Source organism: Aquila chrysaetos, chromosome 5, assembly GCF_900496995.4.
Source record: "Aquila chrysaetos chrysaetos chromosome 5, bAquChr1.4, whole genome shotgun sequence".
NCBI lineage: Eukaryota > Metazoa > Chordata > Aves > Accipitriformes > Accipitridae > Aquila > Aquila chrysaetos.
This window is the reverse complement of record NC_044008.1, coordinates 58,473,516-58,496,321: the sequence shown is the minus strand read 5'-3', so window position 1 is coordinate 58,496,321 and position 22,806 is coordinate 58,473,516. Positions and strand designations below refer to the sequence as shown.

Here is a 22,806-nt window from a genome sequence, read left to right as displayed (position 1 = left end):
CTCCACTTTCATTGCCATCACCATTGCCTCTAGTCCGGCTTACACAGGCTATACCTCTCCCATGTGCTGCCGGTGCAATCCCTGCAGAGCAGGAGGGAGACAAACCATGGTGTGCTGGAAGACCCAAGCCCTCCCCTGCACACTCACGAGTCATGCAAGATTTTGCTGTTTTTTAGGAAAAACTGGCTGGTGCTTTGCTTGTGTGAATCAGCTGCAAACCTGCCCACCTCAACGTGGTTTATAGCAAGAAAATTGAGGAGGAAAAGGCACAATGAGACCAGGGACTGCCATCCCACAGGTGGGAGGCTGCCCCCCCTGCCAGCATGGAAGCACAGCCTGGAGTGCATCCGAGCCCAAAGCTAATGCCCGTAAATAAGAGCAATACATTAAGGATTTCTTCAGGAGCAATTAATCGCCCAAAGCAACGTGTGCTTCGACACAGGATGGTCTTTGTCCACCAAACCCTGTCCAGAGCTAAAGCAAACAGCCAGTGGGCTGTGGGTTGGAGCTCTGCTCCTGCTCTTCCTCCACGGTTTAAATGTCCCCATTGAGGTGCTGCCCTGGCTCGGACCTGGCTGCGTTCCCATCGCACCCGTTCGTGTCCTGCGATGGCATTTCCATCACCGATCCAACATTACGCAATAACTCAGGCCCTGCTGCTAGCCCGCACCTGCCGGCAGGATGTTTCCAGCAAATATTGGTGTCGTACCGGCACATGGCACCGTGATGCTGCCCTGCAAGTGTCCTCGAGGAGTTAATGCTCCAGGCAGAGTGCAGGGAGAGGCTACGATGAGCATTAGTCATGGAGGGCTCAAAAATAATGGCCTTCTCCATCTCACAGAGAGTTTCTAAATGATCCAGAATACTTATCTTAATTTCCCCAGCTCAGCAATGTAATTAAAAGGGGATTCGCTTTTGAGACACTTCTGGCGCTCTCATAGCATCTCCCATTTGTGCTCTTCGGAGCTGTGACGTGGTAGGAGAGATGGCAGGGATGGACACGGCATCCAGCAGGGGAATCCCAGGGCTTGACAGTCCAGGATATCCCAGTGACCAGCGAACCCCTCTCCAGGTGACGTGGGGCTGTATGTGTACAGCAGGGATGCAGGTAACAGTCCCTGGGCACTCAGATAACAGCCATGCCCTGCAAAAGCACTAGGAAAAGCCCTTTTCCTTGACAGATGTGATCATAGAGCAGGGGGCACCCCCACTTTTACATGCCGGGGGTGTCAGTCAGGTTGCTCTGGTGCCAGCAGACATTTGGGGGCTCACCCCATGGCCGGCCCCCATGAGCAGCACAGCCGCAGCCGCTTGCTTTCCCCCAGCTCCTGGCTCTTTCATCGCTCCAGAAAAAGCCTTCCCGACCTCCAGAGCTAAAATCAGTCTTTCCCTGGCTCCTGGCTTTCATGGCATCTCCCCTCTGCGGTGCATTTTGCATCTGTTTCATAAATGATGTACGTGGAGCTGAGCACCGCTCAGCCATGGTTGAGCCTTTAGCTCCTAAGTAAATCCTGCCAGGGAGGAAAGGTCCACTCACTCCTTTTCTCCCAGCCACAGCCTGTAAATCCTCATCCACACAATAAAAACAAACTCCAGTAGTTCATTTTTTGGGCTCTTTTCCAAAGCTTTTAGGCAGCTGGAGTACGATTTTGTGCTGATGAAGCGGTGGAGGAGGGCTTAAGTGAAACAATATTGTGGTGGCTGCGAGGTTTGCTGGTGGTTCAGAGCTCAGAGTGAACTCCGGGGACCCGCCACATCTCCAAGTTCTCCTACAAACCATGGAAATTGCCAGTCCGGCTCCTGGGATAGCAAAACAGGATTTAAAAAACAACATTAGCCACCCCTGGAGCATGGCTGGAGAAGTGCTGGGAGCCAAGAGCTTAATGAAATCCCAGCTCCCAGCTCGCCTTCCTAAACCACGCAAACTTCCCCAAAGTGTTTGGGATGGAACAAAGTCATCAATCAGTTATTTTAATTCCCATCTCCGTAAACAGGAGCGAGCCCAGAAACATGCAGGAGGGGAAAATAACCGTCAGCTCTCTTCAGTGGAGCGAACAGGGTGCAAGGAGGGAGGACGGGGGCAGCCAGCGGGAAGCTGAGCACAGCATCGGCCCCAAAGGGCACTTCATGGACCCCATAGGGTATTTCATGAACCCTATAGGATATTTCATGGAACCCACAGAGCATTTAACAGATCCCACAGCCTGTAAATCCCATGCGCAGCCCTGAGAGCAGCCCCACCGTCCCTGCCGCTCTCCCAGCACAGTGCAGTCGGCTTTTGGTGATGGTCACTCTGCCGATGCCATGTCGGAAAGGGTGGGAGGCGCAAAGAGCTGGTATGAGCATCACTAGCTAGTTTTCCTCTGGATTTATTAGAGGGACACAAGAAGAGTGATGGAGACAGCTATGAAGGAGCATGGAGGGGAGTTGCTGTTGCACTATCCGCTGTCATATTCCTCTTACACTGCCCCAGCCTTAGCACTGGTGGGGGGGGGAGCATTAAGCATGGCAGCATTCACATAAATACATTATGGCTTTGTAATTACATATTGGTGGTGAAATAATGGAAAAATCCCATGACAGGCAGGCAGGGCGCCCGGGGTTAATCTGGGAGGGGAATGTGTCCATGGGGCTGCGGCTCTGCTGCACCAATTCTTTCATTGGGAAACACCAGCCCTGGACAGCTGAACCCCCAGCCAGAAAGATAAGAGCAGTTTGGTGTGGGATGCATCCTTCCCGTGCTGGCCACGGGTCCTGCAGCCCTGCAGAGTGACCACCCTGGGCATGGGGCAGCACCCTGGATGTCCCCTCCACCCCACGGGTCAGAGCATCATCCACCTCAGGCGGATGGAAAGCAGCTGAGCATCTCCCGGAGCCACAGTGCAGCCGGTGGTGCTCAGTGCTGGAAATATCTGGGGCTCTGCTCGTGCTGCTCCATCCAATGTCAGCCACATGCTGGAGCTGCAGCGAGGGATGGCCAAGCCAAGAGAGATTGCACAACCGGACTTTTCTAGAGACTTGGTTTTTGCATGAACTTATGTGTCCCAGACCCACTCCTGAAGCCGCACACGTGGCTCCTGAGCTTGTCTTGCAGGAACCATGCTGGAGAGGAGACACCCATGGTAAGAAGGAGACACCTGTGCTAAACAGGCTGCAAAATCCCATGCAGAAACACCTGCAGCTGCACTGGGCTAGAGCTATCACTTGGTTTCCATAACATAAAGAATAACATTTTTTTCCTTTTGCAGAACAGCACGTTTCCTTATCCCACAGTGCGACCCATGGAAATCGATGCCAGCACGTGCCAAGCAGCCAGCGGGACTGGAGCTGCCTGCCGAGGCATCAGTGCTGTGCTAGAGACGAGCCAGCCACAGCAGGAGGTAGGTGCCATCCAGGGAAGATTGATTCCTTGCTCTCAGTCTCGGCACCTTTCCCACATCTAGTCCTCATCACAGAGGGGAAACGCAGCTGAGCTCTGTGTTTATCTCGCAGGTCTGGGGCCTCCAGCTCACCAGGCACTCCTTGCCCACCGGACAAACATTCTGCCACTTTTTGGCACATCCCAGGTGTTTTTTCCTTTTCCCTCGTAAACATAAACGGGAGCTGGTGCAGGCCACCACCAATTATTTTTTATGTGACATCTTGATCTATGTTCCTCTTGCACCGCTCCCTCTGGCAGCAGGGCTGGCAAGGATTACTAAGAGGCACCCCAAGGACACCGCTGGCACATCCTGCACGCTGCTGGCTGCCCTGACGCCTGTCCCCAGCCTTCAGAGATGCCTCCCACTACGTAAAGCACACGCTTTCACACCAGACTCCTGCAGCAAACTAGCAGCACAGCCCCACAGTGCCCGGGACTGCAGGCACGGGTGGTACTCGCTCGCACATGGCCGCACGCATTGTGCAACACCTAGGAGCCCCGAGCCGGGACCGGCTGCCCTCGGCTACATGGGAGGAACGTGGCTGCAGAGGGAGGAAAGACCTGGGGGGGTTGAAGCCGGCCTGGGGCAGGCGGGGAGCTCTCGTTAGAGGTCATTGCTAGATCCCCCCATGGCTCGAGTGAGACACAGTCACATTTATTTGCAAGGATGGTTCTGCCTCTGCAGCTCTATGCTACCCCAGGTGTCCAAACCAACCCATCTGGCTTTGTCCCACATCCTCACATCCCCACAGCATCCTTGTTTGACCCCTACCAGAGCCAGCGCAGGGGCAGAGGTGAGTGGGCAGCTCAGGCGGTGCCGGCAGTGCATGCAGCACAGGGAACAGTGCCCAGCCGAGCCCTGCCCCACGCCCACGAAACGCGGGAACCCCACGGACAATGCTGGGTGGGCACCACGTTTGTCCCAGACCAGGCAAAAGCCAAAAAAGCATCCCCAAAACTCATTGCACTGTGTGCCTGTATGCTGTACCTCCATCTTCAACACTCAGCAGCATCTGTTTTGGATCCGGACCCAGGGCGAACCCCTAACAGTGACGGTGCTGTGCCGGGATGCGGTGCCCACACCAGGACGTGGTACCCACACCATGCCCTGCCCCACCGCCCGCAGCACCCTGCCATGCCATGGCATCGCTGCCAGCCCCGGCGGCTGCTGTTTCGCTGAGGGTTTGTGTTTACCATCACCTTGCTAAGGGATTATTCAGCCTGCGGTTTCCTCGCTCGTCCGATCTGTTTTTGCTCGGCGGCGGGTGGCTCGCTGCCATCCCCTAAGCAACACGCCGGGCTATATAAGCGACCTCGCCGCCTCAGCTGCGGGGAGGCTCGCGCGGAGGCCAGCTCGGCGGCAGCGCAGGGGAGGTTTCGGTAAGCTGCAATTCTTTCTCTTCTTCCCAACTGGCTACAAATCCCTTAACCCGCAGCTGACAAGCCCTCGCCTCGCCCCCGGACCGCAGCTCGGCTGGCGGCTCTGTGGCAAGAGGACGAGACTCTCCTTAATTGTGGATTTTATGGTTTTTGTAGGTAAGAGCAAAATAAAAAACCCAACCCTGCTAAGTTTTTCCCCTTTGTCGCAGCTAGCGGTTATATAATCTTGCTGTGTTTTTAATGCAGTGTAATTAAGAGTGGCTGTGATTGAGGGCAAGGTGGAAAATAATTGATGGGCAGATGAAGGCACAGAGGCTGCGGGCTGGAAAACATCAGTGGGGATGCGGTTCTCTGCATCCCACTTCTCCCCTCTTCATCCCAGCTAATAGGTTTGGGACAGGGTTATGGGGATGGCTGGAGCGGGGGGTTCGGGGCGGGGGGGACAGTGGTTTTCTCACACAGGGCTGTTTGATCTCCTGCGGCTCCGTTCCTCGCCGGCTCCCCCAGCCCCCTGCCAGAGAGGGGACACCGGCGATGCCAAACCCTCCCCACCACTGGGATCCCGCCACTTGAATCCCCTCTTTCCCAGCATCGCATGTCCCAGGGAAAGAGGGATGCATCCCGTTCCAAACCCAGCGCCGAACAAGTCGCAGACAGCTCCCAAAATAGGCGCCGAGTGGGAAACAGTCTTTCAGCCTGGATTAATTTTTCCTGGTTATTGTCTGGCTGCAAGTTCACAACCCCGCCGTAAGCCCACAAAACACCACTCATGTGTTGCTTGTTATTTTTGCTTGACTGGGATTTGCTGAGCCATAATCAAAGTATTTCCTAGTCCCACATTCCCCGGTCTCGGAGGGGATGGTTAATACCGCTTACAAATAACAGGGTGTTCTCACTGCCGGCTGCTCTTTGTCAGCCTCCTTTTGTGGGTAAACTGAGGCACTGAAAGGCTGAGGCAAAATTTTCACCCCCCAAGTTCATTAATTTTAGGTGCATAAAATAAAGCACCTGGAATTCCAGCTAGTGTCACTCAAGATAACACCAGTTCCATGGGTACCTTCAGAAATCAAATACCCAAATGTTTGACGCTGCAGAGCTAATGGACTCACTTAAAACAAAATCTGAATTTGCTGAGCTGGGGAAGAGCAACACAAAGCCTCAGTCCCTCATCTCTGTCTGCAGAAAAAGGAGAAGATTTGGCTTCTTGCTCACATTTGCAGTGAAGACTTGGCTTGTGCATGGGGTTTTCCGCTTTCAGAGGCGCTCAGGAGCCTTTCCCCTCCCCACGCTCCCACGATGTACTGGGATAAGATGCTGTTGTTGCACTAAGCCCAGTTTGCAGGCAGAGGAATGGAGGCATGAAGATGTTCCTGTTCATGTGGGGGACAGAGCAGGGTGCCGGGGGGCCCATGGAGCCCCACGGGCTGTGAGAGCATCCCTGCAGAAGCATTTAAGCTGTTAAAAGGCACTTTAAAGAGATGTCATTACAAAACAGCGCTCTGCAGAATAGATTTGGGCTCAGATGTGATGGCAAGAAGTGGAGGGGATGTGAGTGCAGATGGGGAGCCACTGCTGCTCCCCCTCAGGGGGTAGGTGGGGGGCTTCTGGGGCTGGATGGGTGGGCAGGGGGTATAAGCGGTCCGACAGCATGTTTTGGACTGGTTCAGCCTGGGAGAAGCTCCCTGAAAGCAGCAGGACCCCACGTGAGCCTTGACACAGCCGGGCTTGTCTCCACAGGTCTGGGGAAGGTGTGGGACGGCTGCAGATACTCCAAGAAGCCGCCAGTCACCTCTGGAGACAATGATGGTCACCGCAAAAGCATGGATCATCCTCATCCTCCTCCTGGGAGCCACGTCCACTTTAGGTGAAGGTTAAACGTTTCTATTCCTGTCTTTGTGCTGTCCCCTGCCCGCGGGCATGCCGGCGTGAAGGCATGTCTGCCGGCGGCCGCTGAGCCAGCAGACACGGGCTCGACATTGATGCCGGGTGCTGTTCTGGGTCAGCGCAGGGTTCATCCAGCCAAACGACTTCTAGATGAGAGCTGGTGTCCATCCAGCCCACAGAGCAGGGGCAAGGCCCGTCTGCAAGCCAGCCAGCCTCTGGTTGACCAGGGATGAGCCCCCCCTGCCCACCAGATGTGCTGGGACCATCCCTGCCTGCCACCCCCGAGACCCCGCGGTGCCCAGCCCGCACCCCAGCTCCCATCCCGGCTCCCCTCTGCTCTGAGCAGACCCACCCTGGCCAGTACCTCATCTATCACCCGAGCACGAACCAAGCCCAGTCTCTGAGCTGAGCCCTTGGGAAGAAGCAATGTGGCTCTTCTCCAGCAGAAGATGCACAAGGTAACAGGATCTGTCTGCTGCTGGCTCTGGCAGGTCGCACATACCAAAGCGCTGAGCAATAAGCAACCTGCCCCTCTGCTCCAGAAGGTCTTGCAGAGAAAACCTGTTTGCAGGCTCTTTGGATTTGTTTTCAGAGGCTATAGAGGAATTTTGCCCTGAAGTACTCTGGCCACATGCCTGGGGATAAGACCAGGAATAGTCAATTTGTCACTAGGGAGGTGCTGAGCCCCCGGGAGCTGGGGACAGGCGAGAGCCAGTGCTGGGCAGCTTCGGGCTTAGCTCCCCAGTTTAAATGGGACTGGTCCCAGCAAGCACCCCAGGAACCAGCCACGACCACAAGCTCCCTTTGGGCACGCAGGCAGCAAGCAATTGCAGAAACCAGTCCATGCCCCATAGCGACAACCAACCTCATCCACCTCGGCTTCATTTCTTCCTGGACAGACAGAGGCAGGATATATTTTATATCTCCAGCTATAAAAAGATTATTTGATCTGAGCTGATCCAACACAGAAAGCACAAAAAAGTTTTTCTTGGGTGATAAGGGAAATGGCAAATTTGCATCACACCTGAGCCGCAGTGATGCTGTGGAACATCTCTGTCACACACTTCACTTGGCATCTCCTGCACTGCATCCCACAGGAGCTCTAACTGGTGGCTCTAACCAGCCACAACCCAAAGGGAAATCTGAAAAACTGAGCCTGAGGAGGCCCAATCCCTTGAATCTAATTAATTTCTTATTAATCTAATTTAATCTCTAATTTATTGACCCTTAGGTCAAAGGCTTCTGAAACCAGCCCTCGGCAGGATCCAGATAGGACAGAAAACCTTCAGCCCGCTGGTAATGCTCAGCTTGGAGAGTAAGTTATTTCCCAGCTCGGGCAGCTTTCCCTCGCTGGGACAAGAGGTGTTTGCATGCATATTATTTTTTTCAGCATTAATTTACAACTGAACAATACTATTTGAGTAGGTGAGGACATTTAGGCAATGGAATAAATGCTAATCATCTGCAACCTCCTGTAGGGTTTTGGCTATCGCTGACACATGCTCTTGGCTCCTCTCCTGGAAAAGTGAAGGTCACGTGCGTGACCACAGCCCCGATTCCCGTGGGAGGCACATGTGGGCTGGGAGGGCGAGGAGAGCCCAGGGATGGGCAAACACGTGCTCTGACTTGCCCTTCCCCTGCCCAGCCTGTCCCCATGCCTGGGACAGTTTGCAACACCATTGCTTTAGAATTAAAGCCTGTGGGGCATTAATTACCTGTAGAACCCACTCTGCTCATTAATCCCCAGGAGATACCCTGACCCCTCAAGCTTTACTGCCCAGCACTCAGGATTTAAATTCCAGCAGGGACTGAAAGGGCTGGACGTGCTGATGCCATAGCCAAGGGATTAAGGGACTTTCCCAGCCTCCCATCCCGCTCCTAGCAGCTCTCTTAGCTGTTGGGGAGAATCAAAGCACTGAAAACATGGACACTCAGAGGTCCCCTCCACCTGCTGAGAGGTATTTTTAAGAAAACTAACAGGAAAATTGTTTTCCCCTCAAAGTGGATGGCGTAAGGCAGTGATGCTGAGGCTGGGGCTCACAGAGCAGGGGCTGACTCCTGCTTCTCTAGGGAGAAATAAAATAAAATCTTGAGGTTTTGACCAATGCAGTTGAAAACTAAAGCGTCTGCCCTTGGCAGCAGTGAGCTGTAAACTCGGTTTTTGCCTCCAGGAGAGGGTGTGCCACACCTGCTCGGGTTGAGCAGCCAGCCTCGGTACAGGCAGGCCAGTGGGAGGGACCGGTGCTCAGCCAGGGAGCAGGCAAAACCTGCCCAAATCACCCCGCACGTCCTCTGCCCGCAGGTACAAGAAGCAGCTCTCGCAGGGGAGACCCGACCTTCGCCTACGCCAGACGCAGTACGTTCCTGCCAGCTGGTGCCGCTGGGTAGCCCCGTCCCTCCCCACGTCCCCGCTGGCGCTCAACCCCTCAGCTTCTCCCTTGCCCTCGGCTTTCTGCTTTTTCTGCTGTCAAGGTGCTACCCAGAGCCTTATAATGCCATTTTTCCTCTGCAGGACTCCCCTCCTCCTTTCTTATCATCACCAGCCCTGCAGAGTAAGGCAGCCAATCCTAAACAAGCTTAGGATCTTACTAGGACCCCACTTTAATCTGTTACATGTTAAATTTTTGCTTGCGGCAAGTACAGACAGACATTTATCCATGTGCTGCCTGGGACGGGACCAAGTCCCCCAAATTGCTAAATAAGGTCTATGGATGCGCCACTTGGGATGCTGAACTTGGAGATGCCGATGTGCCAAGAGATTAAAAACTCACCCATCTAAGCCAAGTGCTTGCTCCAAACCAGACATGACATTCCCGTGGCTGCTCGCATTCAAATGGTCTTTTCCAGCCACTTGCTTTTGTAAACCAGGGGTTCGTTTTCGACCATCACTATTGGAACAGTCCAGTGTGCCTGTCTGCCTTTCTAGGAAATAACCCAACCTGGTTCATTACAAATCGAGTGGAAGAGTAGGTGTGGGAGATGACATGGCACACGTCTCTAAGAAACCTCATTTTTAGAAACTTTAGTCACAGGCGCATCCTCGTAAACATCATTAGAACATTGTCATTTAAAAATAAACCCAAACCACAGACTTGGAGTGGATCTCATCCATTCAAAGCAGCTTAAATTAATACCATCTAGTAGCCCGGTTAAAGAAATTCCTTTCAAAATCTAACCACATATTAAACTCTCTATAAACCCTCTTTGTGTTTTACATATCAGCTGGCCCCTAACATGCTCAGCCTGCTCGGTAGCATCTTAGGCTTCTGTTTTGCACACAGTAAAACTGGTGCTCACAATAGGACACATGCTTCCCCTACAGAGAACATATGTTGAAGTATGGTTAAAGACATTCAACATGAAAATATCAACAATTTTACCCTTTTGGGCGTTTTGTTTTTTTTTTTATTTAACCGCATTTGAAATGCAGGCGAGCGTTGACCCTCAGACAGCATTTAAATGACAATGTGTGTTTGATTTCCTTTAAGCCAAAGTTATTCAACACTAAGCATGAGCTGCATGCACTTTGCTCCCCTCGAGTTTATCTTAATCATCCTGAATTCAGTAGCCTGCAGGGAATTAAGTCAGAAGCCTTCAGATGCCTCCTCCTGCTTTATTTCCCAGCTCCCTGAGCATGCTTTGAGTTTGTTTAATCCATGTGGCATGTAATATCCAAATGCATAGTCTGAGCTCTATAGAAGCTATATAGAAGCTGCTAAGAAAACAACTGCCCGTTTTCAGGCAGCTGTATGTGTAATGTGCGTCTCAGTAACACACCACTGATGTTATTCAAGGTCCACTGGTGCAAGATTCAAAAAAGTTTTTGTCTCCATGGTCGAAATGGAGCGAGTGCTCAGCAATGTGTGGCCAAACCGGTGTGCAGAAGCGTACCAGATCCTGCCTAGTTGAACACCTCTGGGGCGTGCACTGTAACGAAGCAACTGAGGAAGGGCGGCTCTGCATTGGACACGTTTGCTCAGGTGCTCCTATAACCTCACTTACTGGCAGGGGTTGATGTCCTGATCTCACCACTGTGTAGGCATTGTATTCCCTTCACTGTCATTTTACCATCTTTCTCTCCCTTCCCAGAATTTCGTGATGCTGGTGCCTTCCCCAGAAGGGCTGGGGAGTACTAAGGGAGCAGAGCATGGGGAGTTTGTAGCCAAATAGTAAGATAAGGGGGGGATCCAGATACGGGGAATCGTCAGGGACCCATAAAGATCCTGGGCATATAGGAAAAATCTCATTAATCTTGTTAACAGCAGCTCTCAAGGTGGAGTCAGCGACTGCAGGCAGCTGCCTCCATGCAATCTCCAGGAAGGGGAAGAGTTGGGAATATCGAATTGCCACAGCCCCTGCTGAAGGGGCTTGTAATTAATTATATTACTCTTCTAATCCCCTTTTAAACAAATAATTCTGAAAATAGTCTATGTTTTCTCCAGGAAAGTTGTTTCAGGTTTTCCCTGATTTCTTGCATTTCCAGCTATAAAAAAATGATCAGGTAGCTGCTGTACAGGGATGCTCTGTGATTATAAAAGGAATGAGCTGAGCCCTTGCCTTGGGAAGACATAGATCGTTATTTAGGATTTATCACTATAGGCAATGAAAATGTTTCAGAATCACTGTTTGGGAGACCATTCGTTAAACCTGTTGGTAATGCTCATTTGGCAATTAACCTATGTCCTGCTCAAGCCGGGATACCACTGAATAAGGGGTGACAGCTTTTAAGATAGACCAAAGCCATGACTTTTGGGCATGAGTTGGTAACAGAAACCTACAAAGTTTAAGGCATTTGGATTTGTAATTTTGCCAGGGTTGAGCTAAGAGCTCACATGCTGATCTGGATTCAAATTTCCCCGAAATTCAGCCCTTTGGGGAAGGTAAATAACAGTTCCTAGCTGTAACGATATCCACGTGGCTGCTTTCTACTAATTGTCAGGTTCAAAATGACATCGTTCCTGTGTTTCTAATGCACAGCTGTTGATAATCAGTAAAAATATGGTTTGGATACAATTTATTCCTTATGCAGTATCTGCCTTATTGCACCTAAATTAAAAGCAGACGTGAGACTGTGCCGTGAGCATTACAGGGACTCCAGGTTGCTTTCTGACTTGCCTGCCTCTCCTCCAGCCTGCAACATCACCTGCCCCATGGGCCGTGTCAATGCCGACTGCGACGCCTGCATGTGCGAGGATGCAACCCTGCACGGGAAGGTCTCTCTTGAGGATGGGTCACCTGCTGTCGATGCCCGGGTCTACCTGCAAGCCAAGAAACTCAAGCTGTTGACAACGGCCGACAACAGGGGCATGTTTAGGATCCCAGGGGTTTGTCCCGATGGCAAAAACACACTTAAAATAAAGAAAGCCAAATATGCAACAGCCACTGTCACCGTGCCTGAGAGCAACAGAAGAAACCTGGCGATCCAAGTGCAGCTGCAACGATCAGGTAGTCCCAAAGAGGGGGGGAATGCAGGAGGCTTTATGCGGTAATCGGAAATAAACTGTGAATCTAGGTCTGGAAGAGTAATGAGATGGCCATTTCCTCCTCCCGCAGGCAAACCCTACATTTTCAGGAGCCCCGAGGACAAAGCCAGGAGAGTGGGACAGAGCGTATCACTCTGCTGTGATGCCCTTGGGAGCCCAGCCCCTGACCGCTATTTCTGGTAAGGAATTCAAGTTCGATCAGGCAGAAGTCTTAGCTGTCCCACAGATTCAATGTTTCTCTCCTTACCATCTCCATAAAGGTGGGGTTTTTAGCTATAAAACAGCTAAATATGCTGAGAACCAATTGCTGCAAATGATGGTTTCCTCGAGATGTGCAGAGCTGGAATTTCTCACAGGTGCAGTAACGTCATCTGCCGAGGGACTTACTGGAAAAACATACAAATAAGAGTTTGAAAAACCTCAGCAGGCACGACTGGCAGCTCTGCCTGCCTGCCAACTGCCCGGCAGCCACATCTCAGTACTGCCAGGGGATGGGGAATAATTTTTAGGTGATGCCACTGAGGGGAAACTGAGGCAAGAGGTCTGGCAAAATCCACATTGCAGATGCAGGATTTGGCCTTCACTCTGCTCCAGCCAGGTGGTCAGCCTCTGTCCCCTTAACCGTCTGCTTGTTCCTGGCAGGTACCACAATGGCTCACTGCTGGATCCCTCCTTATACAAATATAAAAACATCCTGATTCTGAAGAACCTGAACAGAGACCAGTCTGGAGAGTATTTCTGCAAGGCCAGCAGTGCCGGTGGGTCAGCGAAGTCCCAATCTGCCAAGCTTGCTGTCATAGGTAAGAGAAAATGTGCATGATGCTCTCCAAGCAGCTGGGGAGGAGGCAGAAATTGTGATACATGTGGGAAAGAAAAGTTGCAGGAAAAATATGCGGGTTTTATTTCATGCATCCGTTAGCAGATAAGCTTGCGTGAGCTGGTTATGAACCAGATGCTGTCTACAAACTGGAGCTCTGGATTGCAGGTGACCTGCCAAGCTCAATCTGCTGTTTTCAGCAGATTTCTCACTGTACTTGCTGCCTGACATGCATATTCCTGTTTGTTTCGGGTTTTTTTAAACCTTGGGACACATTTTAGTCTGTCCCTAGCCAAAAAGCCAGGCAGCTGCAGAACATCTAGCCGAGGGTGAGTTAGATGGCAGTGGTGGGTAAGCAGGAGCTGGGACACTCCTGCAAACAGCACTGCTCTTAGTCAGGTACCTAAAGTTAAAGCTGAGCACCTGCTTCACCAAAACAGAGGCCAGATAAATTCAGCTAACCAAAATCCTGCAAAACACCTGTTTTATGGCTGCAAAAACCTCACTGTTATTGGAAGCAATGTTTAGCTCTGAGGGCTTCAGACCACATAGCGATGACTGTACAATTATTTCATGCTGCTCATTAAGAAATCCTATTCAACAGGAAGACAAGAGGCAGCCTGCAACTCCCAACCCCAAAGCCACCTCATCCGACTTCCTCACGACTGCTTCCAAAAAGCAACAAACTCCTTCTACTACGACGTGGGCAAGTGCCCAGCGAAGACCTGCGCTGGGAAGCTGGATAAGGGACTCCGGTGTAAGGATAACATTGCCTACTGCTGCGGGGTGTCCAAGATGGAAACCAGAGACATCTCCTGCAACGGGTACACGCTCCCCACTAAAGTTGTTGTAGAATGTGGCTGCAAAAAATGCACTGAGACCAAAATAACAGTTCGAGGCAGAGCCACAGCAGCAGATAACGGTGAGCCACTGAGGTTTGGCCACATCTACATGGGCAACAAGAGAGTGAGTATGACCGGCTACAAGGGAACCTTCTCCATCCACGTCCCAGCAGACACGGAGAGACTTGTTCTAACTTTTGTCGATCGGCTGCAGAAGTTTGTGAACACAACGAAAGTTCTGCCCTTCAAGGAAAATGGAGGTGCTGTGTTTCACGAGATCAAGCTACTAAGAAAGAAAGCCCCCGTTACACTGGAATCCACCGAAACCAACGTGATTTCTTTGGGAGAAATGGAAGAAGATGATCCAATTGCCGAATTAGAAATTCCACCCAATGCATTTTATAGGAAAAATGGAGAAGCCTACAGAGGCAAAGTGAAAGCCAGTGTGACATTTCTGGACCCAAGAAACATCTCAACAGCTGCTGTGACACAAAGTGACCTGAACTTTGTAGACGAGGAAGGAGACATATTTCCTCTCCGCACGTATGGCATGTTTTCTGTGGACTTCACTGACGAGCAGGGCACCGAGTCTCTTAATGCAGAAGATGTGAAGGTTCATTTGGATGCTGCTCAGGTCAAGATGCCAGAGCACCTGCAAGAGATGAAGCTTTGGTCCCTGAACCCGGAGACAGGATTATGGGAGGAAGAAGGGGACTTCAACCTTGAGAAAAGCAGACGGCGCAAAAGGGAGGAGAGAACTTTTTTGGTTGGGAACATGGAGATCAAAGAAAGGCGGCTTTTTAACCTGGATGTCCCAGAGAGCAGACGGTGTTATGTCAAAGTCCGAGCCTACAGAAGCGAGAGATTTCTGCAAAGCGAGCAGATCCAAGGGGTTGTAATTTCTATTATAAACATGGAGCCAGAACCGGGGTTCTCCTCCAACCCCAGAGCATGGGGCCGTTTCGACAGCGTGGTCACTGGTCCCAACGGCGCCTGCGTGCCCGCCTTCTGCGATGACCAAAACCCTGAGGCCTATGCAGCTTATATATTGGCAAGCATGGGGGGCGAAGAGCTTGAAGCTGTGTCCTCTGCTCCCAAACTCAACCCTAATGCTATTGGGGTCCCACAGCCGTATCTCAACAAGCTCAACTACAGGAGAACAGACCACGACGACTCCAACACTAAGAAAACAGCATTCAGCATTAACATGGCCAAGCCAAGCCCTAATTCCCCAGAAGAGAACAACGGCCCTATTTATGCCTATGAAAACCTAAAAGAATGCGAGGAAGCTCCACACAATGCTGCTCACTTCAGGTTTTACAGGATAGAGGGAGACCGGTACGACTACAACACTGTTCCCTTCAGTGAAGATGACCTCATGAGCTGGACCGATGACTACCTGGCATGGTGGCCCAAGCCCATGGAATTTAGGGCCTGCTACATTAAAGTAAAAATAAATGGACCCCAAGAAGTGAACGTAAGATCTCGTAACATGGGTGGGACGCACCCGCGTACCATTGGCAAGCTCTATGGCATCAGGGACGTCCGCAGCATTCGTGACTCCGAGCAGCCGGATGTGTCAGCAGCCTGCCTGGAGTTCAAGTGCAGCGGCATGCTCTTTGACCAAGACCGTGTGGACCGCACGCTTGTGAAAGTGGTCCCACAAGGCAGCTGCCGCCGAGTAAGCGTCAACAGCATGCTCCATGAGTACCTGGTGAACCACCTCCCCATGGCTACAAACAATGACTCCAGCGAGTACACAATGCTGGCACCTCTCGACCCCCTGGGACACAACTACGGCATCTACACCGTCACTGATCAAGACCCGAGGATCGCCAAGGAAATTGCTCTGGGCAGGTGTTTCGATGGCACGTCTGATGGCACCTCCAGAACCATGAAGAGCAACGTTGGCATTGGGTTGACTTTCACCTGTTCAGAGAGGAGCGCAGCGGAACAAAGCATCTTCCAGTCTCAGAGGAACTCGGGCCAGCAGTCCATGCTGGTTCTGCCAGGGGAGAGCCCCGCGTACCGAAGGCAGCCAGCAAGCCGCCGAACCACCCAAGGCAGGATCCCGATGAGAGGTCAACGTTCTCCCACATACTAGAGCTGTATAGGAGCCTTAGTAGAGTCGCTCACACTCGATTAAATATAATTTGAAAGAAACACCTACCTGCTAATAACCTAATTCAAAGCTAGTAGGTGTCATTATTTTTGAGACATAATTAAGGTGCACTTTTTTTTTTTTTTTTTTCACCAGAAAGGAAAGACATGAGGCAAAAATTGGGGGCCAGTAGCAGCAGTGAGTTCATGTCTTATTAAATGCATCCATAAAAATCTTCTTTCTGCCTGACGTTAAACAGCTTCACATGATAGCCTAAAGGAAAGACTAAACACCTGATTCAATTAAGTCACATACATAAAACATTCTTCTGTTCTGCATCTGCAGACTTTGCCAGCCCAAGTACCTGTACAGTAGTTGGCAACATGAAAAGGAATAAACTGATTTCCTCATACTGAATTCAACTGCAAGGTTTTGTACTTGAAATGTAAGTATTTTATTTATTTCTAGCTTGTTTTAGATGACTGTATTCAAGCTAAACTACTGGCAGCTGCATTTCTAAGAACTCACATGCTCAATAGCACAGAGAAGCCATGTGGATTTGTAGGCTCCACATGGATAAAACTACAGTTTTTTCTTGCTTCTTGCATTATTTGACAAGAAAATCCATGCTCTATTGATAGGGTAGGTTAATAAAAAAAGTCATTTTGTAACTTCGACAATGCTGTGTTGCTTTTGTGTTTCAAATGCCGAAGTAAATAAACCACGTGTAGAGCTGACCAAAGAATAACCTGCAAAATTTCACCTTTCTGTTCACAAACAGCTCACAGCTTTACCAATGTGAGACTGATCCTGGGTACGGGTGAGGGGTTTGGTGGGTAGCTGGTGCTCCCCCAGGTCCAGGGTTTGGCCATGGCATGCTGTGGTCAGGGAATTTGTCCCCAGCTTGAGATGTGGAGAGTCAGCAACAGTGCTGGCAGAAGTGGAGCAGCAGGTCTGGGCAAGGGATGAACTAAGGAGGCAGAAGCAGGGCTCTCAGAGTGGGACAAGATGGGGGGAAAAGAGGGCTGGGAACTCATGCTTTAAGGATGATAGGAAACCAGGCAATGTAGAGCAGGGCTGGGAGGTGCAGAGACAGGGAGAAGATACACTTCCCTCCATATTCAGCAGCAGCGAGCAGGATGCTGCTGGGTGAGAAGCTGCTCTTAGCTGAAGGTACAGATGGCCACAGAGGGGTCAGACAGACAGTGATCCATCTCCAAGTGACCTATTAAATTGCCCTATCAAACCCCCACTGCTTCTAGAGCGGAATCAAGTACCTTATCAGCACAGAAGACATCCTGTGTTTACACCCACACACTGGCAATAAATTTTTGGGGTGCAGGCAAGCCAGCAAGACTCCAACACTGAAATTTCCACCAAGAGAGATCACAAAAAGGTGGGCAGTGGTACTAGATGCAAACTGGAATTCAAACACATGCTCAAGCACAGATCTCCCTCTCCTACCTGATCCCCTCCTATGGGTATGAAGTCAGTTCTAGGTCTATGGTGTCTTACCTACAGCCCATCAAGGGCATGGGGAATCTTTCAATAGCGTTTAGCAAGCTTCAGAACAGGTTTTCAGGTCTGACACGGGGCATCCTAGGCATTAAATGCAGAGCTGTGCAGGACTGAGTGCCTATGCAGCCTGAATCATGCTTAAAAAGGTAAAAAACCCCCTTAATAATCCATGTTTTTATGCAAATTGACAGTTATCGAAGAGAAGCACAAAAGGAAGAGCTGTGGAATACTCTGGCACATCCTCTTCATACCAATGAATTTAGACTGTGTGTTTTCTTTTGTGTCTAGTCTGCTGCAAGGGCTTGGCGCGAGCTGGGGCCAAGGCAGCCAGTGGGGAGCATTAGCTCGGACCTTCCCACAGAGCTCTTGGCTTGTGCTGCAGACTCGGAGAGAAATGTCTCTTCCCTCTGCTCCCCTCCTCCTCTGCCAAGAGCCAGCCAAATCCCGAACTTAGTTTCATCACTTTGAGGGTGAAGTAACACAAATCACTTCTACAGACCAACCCAGGAGATACATGGATGAAAGCAGGCTCGGGATCTGGTCCCTGTGCTGCATGTGGGCTTGCCAGAGCAAAACACAGCAGAGTACAGGGCTCTTCCTTTTGGGGAGAAATGTCTGTTTAACAGGAATAAAATGCTCACAGCCCTACAGCCTGAAATTCTGCCTATCTGTGAAACAGCAAGAAGCTCTCCAAGTTTCCCCAATCTGTCCCCCACTGCAGCTTAACTCCGACTTGGAGGAACAAACTAATCTCTGCACTCACCAACTCCCTGAGCTCTCAGAGGAGGCTGCTGGCAGAGTACATTGGACACAGAGCAAGACAGAGGTTTCAAACACGGGTGCTTAAACACTATCAGCAGAAAACAACCTTGGCCCAACAACCACCACTCAGTGCTAACACTCTGTCATTACTGACGAGCCACCATGCCAAATACATTAAGAAAGTCTAGGAGAAAAAGCTACAGCAGGTCCTTGCACCCAGCCCTCACACAAGTTTTATGCTATAGTTCAATGTCAATTCTGACTTCTCCAGCTCCTGAGCGCTTGTGTTCATGGTCAGTGTACACCAGTGTCCTTTCTGCAACCTGAAACTGAACCCACACTCCCAGATATCAAACAAGAGCATCAGCTGGAGGAATGCAGGAAAGCTGCGACTCGGCTCCTCCCTCGGCCTTAGCCTATGGACCACCAACCTTGAGAAACAAGCTGAAGCAGAGGACCTGGCTCCTAAACATCAGGAGGTTTGGGGCTAATGGCAAAGCATCCTCCATTAAGGTCACTTAGTTTCCAACCCTCAGATAAATCTGCTGGTCTATCCCTCCTCCTGTTTTTAAGAAAGGGAAAATACTGCTTCCCAGAAGCTACCAGGCCGTCCGCAGTTAGGATAAACAAAAGAAGAGATATTCTTGTCTAGTCTCAACTTTCAAATTATTCAGGGATTTTGCAATCAACTTTTTAAAAAGACTCAAGTACTCCTGTGATTAGTCACTTATACTTTTTGTTTATTTGTAATTTATTCAGCAGAAAACAGGAATAAAGAGGTTTCCTAGGAAACGGGGGGAGTAGTAAGGTTTCTGATCATGAAGCAGATGCATCTAACTGCGAGTCACCAGCATCCTAGGAAATATCACTCCCTCTAACATTTATTTGAAATCCAAGATTAAATCATCCCTATCCAACACCAGAGCCCTTCTGGTGCCCAAACGTTTTGCAGTTCTACCGGTAATTTGGCTTCAGTGATCTTAAACTGAGCCATAGCGGATGCTGGGTCTCTGAGTACCTCTGCTACTTACCCCGTCTCGTTCGAGAGGAGGACAGCTGTTTTATTTTGCTAGTATCACTTTCCAATTGCTAGGGTGGCTGTACTTGACCTCAGCAGTGGTACTGGGGATTGAATCACCATGTCTATGTTCCAGAGTCAACCCTGACATGCTATTCCACACCTCATCAGTGAATGCCCCATTTTTGTTTTGTCTGTTCTGCAAAAATAATCAGATTTTCATTACCTACCAAGTTAAATCCCTACAGAGCTAGGTGAAAGCAAAGTTTCCAAAGAGACATTTCAGCTAACAGCTGCTTGGGGAACACCAATTCCCTTTAAAGCTTCTCTACCATGCCAAAAATAGCATGCCAAAGATTTCCTCCATAAAAAAATAAATTAATCTTACCCTCTTTTCCTCCATAAAACAACTGGAGTAAAGTTGTGCATATTCAGAGCTAGGACATTAACTCTTAAGCAACAAAGAACTGTCTAATCTTTGATAACCTCTTGCATAGAGAGCAATTCTGAGAAGCCTTAAAGCAAACTCTGCACAGATCAAAAGATTAAGTTACAAGTATAGATATCCTGGCTACACTATGGTTTAGACACTATTTGGTATTAAACAACTAACTGAAGACGTTCTGTACCATATTTTCACGATCTTCTGCTCAGCTGACCTTGGTTTTGCCCTAAAAGAGATGCAGCGAGCACCATCTACAGGGTTTCTGAGCACATGCCACCTCAAACTCCCCCAAACTCTTCGCTGTTGCTTTATGCTTTAGTTAGAACTGAAATTACTGCCTGTCAGCAACGACTAACAGGAATAGATCTCAAACGAGGCGCAGTCTAAAACTGTCAGCGAGAGATGCACAAATTGCCTTACAGGTTCTCTCTGATGCTAACACCTAACGCAGACACTGCGGGCTGGAAGCTAATATTCCAACTAGCAGCTTTAATGCCACCTGGCAATAACATTGCTTTGCTCCATGTCATTTTGGAGATGCAAAGCACAGAAACATAGCTCATTTTTGCTATCAACTTTATGATGCCAGAGCAGATTCCAAAAAGCAAAGGAATTAAAGAACTTTCAAGGAATTTTTTCTCAAAAGTCATTCCTAGGAACAAAGCCGCTGATTTAACACTTTGGTCATCTAAAAACTTTTAACCTTAAATTGCCTGAACTTCTGATACTGTATTCTTTCTGCGGGAGTCACATCTCGCCGTTCATTTTGCTCAGGTCATAATGAACCACAATCCATTTTCCAGTGCCTGGGGACCTGGTACATGAGAAAAGTTGGGTCCACCCACGTTAAGAGATGAACTAAATTACTTCACTTCTCCTTCTCCTAAGTCCAAAATTCTTTATCATTTGTGCTTAAAATTAGCTATAAATTGTGGTGGTGGTTTTTCTTTTTTTTTGTATACTCATTTCTCTGCTAATTCAACTTCCGATACAATCCATGCCTGAGGCCAGACCCTCACCACGCAGCTGATTAGTGTCAAAAACATCACTGTCTACAGGGAAGAGGCTTTAGAGAAAATGTTCTTATCCTCAGCAAACATTGAATATTTGAATTCCAATGATGCCTACGAGTGCTCTTTAAAAATAACTGACGAAAAATTCCCAGAAGCTCCAGCAGGGAAAACACAAGGCAAGCAGCCATACAGCTGAGACCAGCGATGTAACAAAACCCAGAAAACCCCGAAACCCACCCACCATCCCCACAAACCCCCACAAAACCCACTCACCCACCATCCCTTCTATTGGCATAAAGTGACAACTAACCTTTCATAGAGTGATCTGAACAGAGTAAAACCAACATGACTTCACAACCATTACTTGCAAGTAGTAGGTGGGAGCAAAACACAAAAATACATCATTTGCTTGGAAACAAACTTGATGGTTTCATAACTTCTGCAGCATAAACTGCACCCTTGAGTCTGCGGTCAGAGACAAAAGGAATTCTCCACAGGAGCCTGACTTCCACCTTGCTGTTGTTTCCAGTTTTTGACTCGAATGATTCATACGCTTGGATTTCTTGGACGATCATGTGTTCTGGAAAACCTGTCAGAGACAGATTAATTGTTGGACCAATGGCAATTAAAGAAAAATACTGCAGCATCTGCTTTACCAGATGCTTCTTCAGAAACATTTTAATCCATGTAATAAAACACATTTTTCTAGATTTTTTTGCTTTCATTCAGCAAGTCACACTCAAGCACACCAAGTTCCTGTCACCTTGATATAAGTCCCATGAATTCAACACCTGACTTGAGCTTTAAGTTCCAGACATGACTGCTTGAAAAGACATGAATGCGTTGAAAAGTCTGAGGAGCCAAAAGGACATGTGGAAAAGGATATGCTGACATTTATTGATGAGCATGAGGAAAACAGAACCATTCACACCAAGCCTACAGAACTCCCGCATTTTTTTTCTGTTGAGGCTTCCAAAATGTCAGTGATAATGCTGTAAATATGAAGCTAACAGAACAGTGCCTCCCCAAGTCTGAATAGCTCCAGTGGCTCTGCTTTTAATTAAGTATTCAGAAAAAGCAGGAATAAGCTGAGCAAATAAAACTAGAGCAGCTCCTCAGAGGCAGCTGGTCTTCATTTTGCTGTTATCCTCACAGTGCTATGTTACTTCTATGACAAGAAAGTAAAAGAGTCATTAGTTTGGGGGGTACTTCGCATGAAACGCTCCTTCTTATACATGCCATTAACCAAAGGCAGGTTGAAGAAAAGCTTGGATTAGATTAACTACTCCTCATCAGGTAAAAACCTCTTTCATCAAAAGAGACAGTATGACAGTAGAACTTAAGTTTTCTGGATGGATGACACAAATATTAGTGGGATATATTCTAGGATATGAAAACAAAAAGGAGAAGGAAGAGATGGCAATCAATATCATTAAATAGGAAAAGTAAGAAACGGGTCAGAAAAGCTGAAGATACCAAAGAAAAGTATCTACTGAACAAGGTAAATGACAAGTTTATAGATTAGAAACAGAATCAGTGAGATTAAAACAAGTCACTTGTATTGAAAAGCAAATACAGTAAATTTTTCTTTTCTGAATATAAAGGGAAACAAAATCATGTGCTCACATGCAGGTGACTAAAACCAATCAGCTGGCATTCATGGATGACATTAAAGAGTACCTACTATTTACAGCATTTTCAGAGGCCCAAATAAACAACATGACAGTCCTAAGAGAACTGGATGAGATCTCAGATTTCATTAGGAATATTCTATTTATTCCTTTTCTAAATCAAAGATTTATTGAAACTGACTTCCAGCACACTGGAAGTAGACACCTGTAGACTGAGACTACACAAAGAGAATAAGCAGGAGGACACAGGTAATGAAGCAGTTAGCAATGATTTCACAGGTTGATCAGATGCAACATCAGACTGCTCAAAAAAACCCACCTAGCAAACCACCCTGAAAAAGGCATATGACCAACTGCACACAGCTCCAGCTACGCTATTATATAAAGATGTGGCATCAAATGCCAGTGAGAAATAAGGGATGTTCTGTGTTAAGTGTAGTTGACTCTAAGAAAACTATCATGGACAGGAAAAGATTCTCTAGATGTTTCCA

General features: G+C 48.9%; 1 protein-coding gene across 3 annotated transcripts; it reads left to right on the top strand.

Moving 5' to 3' along the window:
* The first annotated feature begins 4,637 nt into the window (after positions 1 to 4,637).
* On the top strand, positions 4,638 to 16,603 carry LOC115341761 (cartilage intermediate layer protein). Of its 3 annotated transcripts, none has more exons than XM_030015177.2 (9): positions 4,638 to 4,801; positions 6,539 to 6,665; positions 7,917 to 8,000; positions 8,988 to 9,041; positions 10,480 to 10,665; positions 11,816 to 12,130; positions 12,239 to 12,347; positions 12,811 to 12,968; positions 13,590 to 16,603. In XM_030015177.2, the coding sequence occupies exons 2-9, from the start codon at positions 6,602 to 6,604 to the stop codon at positions 15,929 to 15,931; spliced, it is 3,312 nt and encodes a 1,103-aa protein (XP_029871037.1). In that variant the 5' UTR covers positions 4,638 to 4,801; positions 6,539 to 6,601; the 3' UTR covers positions 15,932 to 16,603. The 3 variants fall into 3 exon arrangements, with proteins under 3 accessions (XP_029871037.1, XP_029871039.1, XP_029871038.1); XM_030015178.2 differs by lacking the exon at positions 4,638 to 4,801 and adding an exon at positions 4,808 to 4,957; XM_030015179.2 differs by lacking the exon at positions 7,917 to 8,000.
* Positions 16,604 to 22,806: the final 6,203 nt, after the last annotated feature.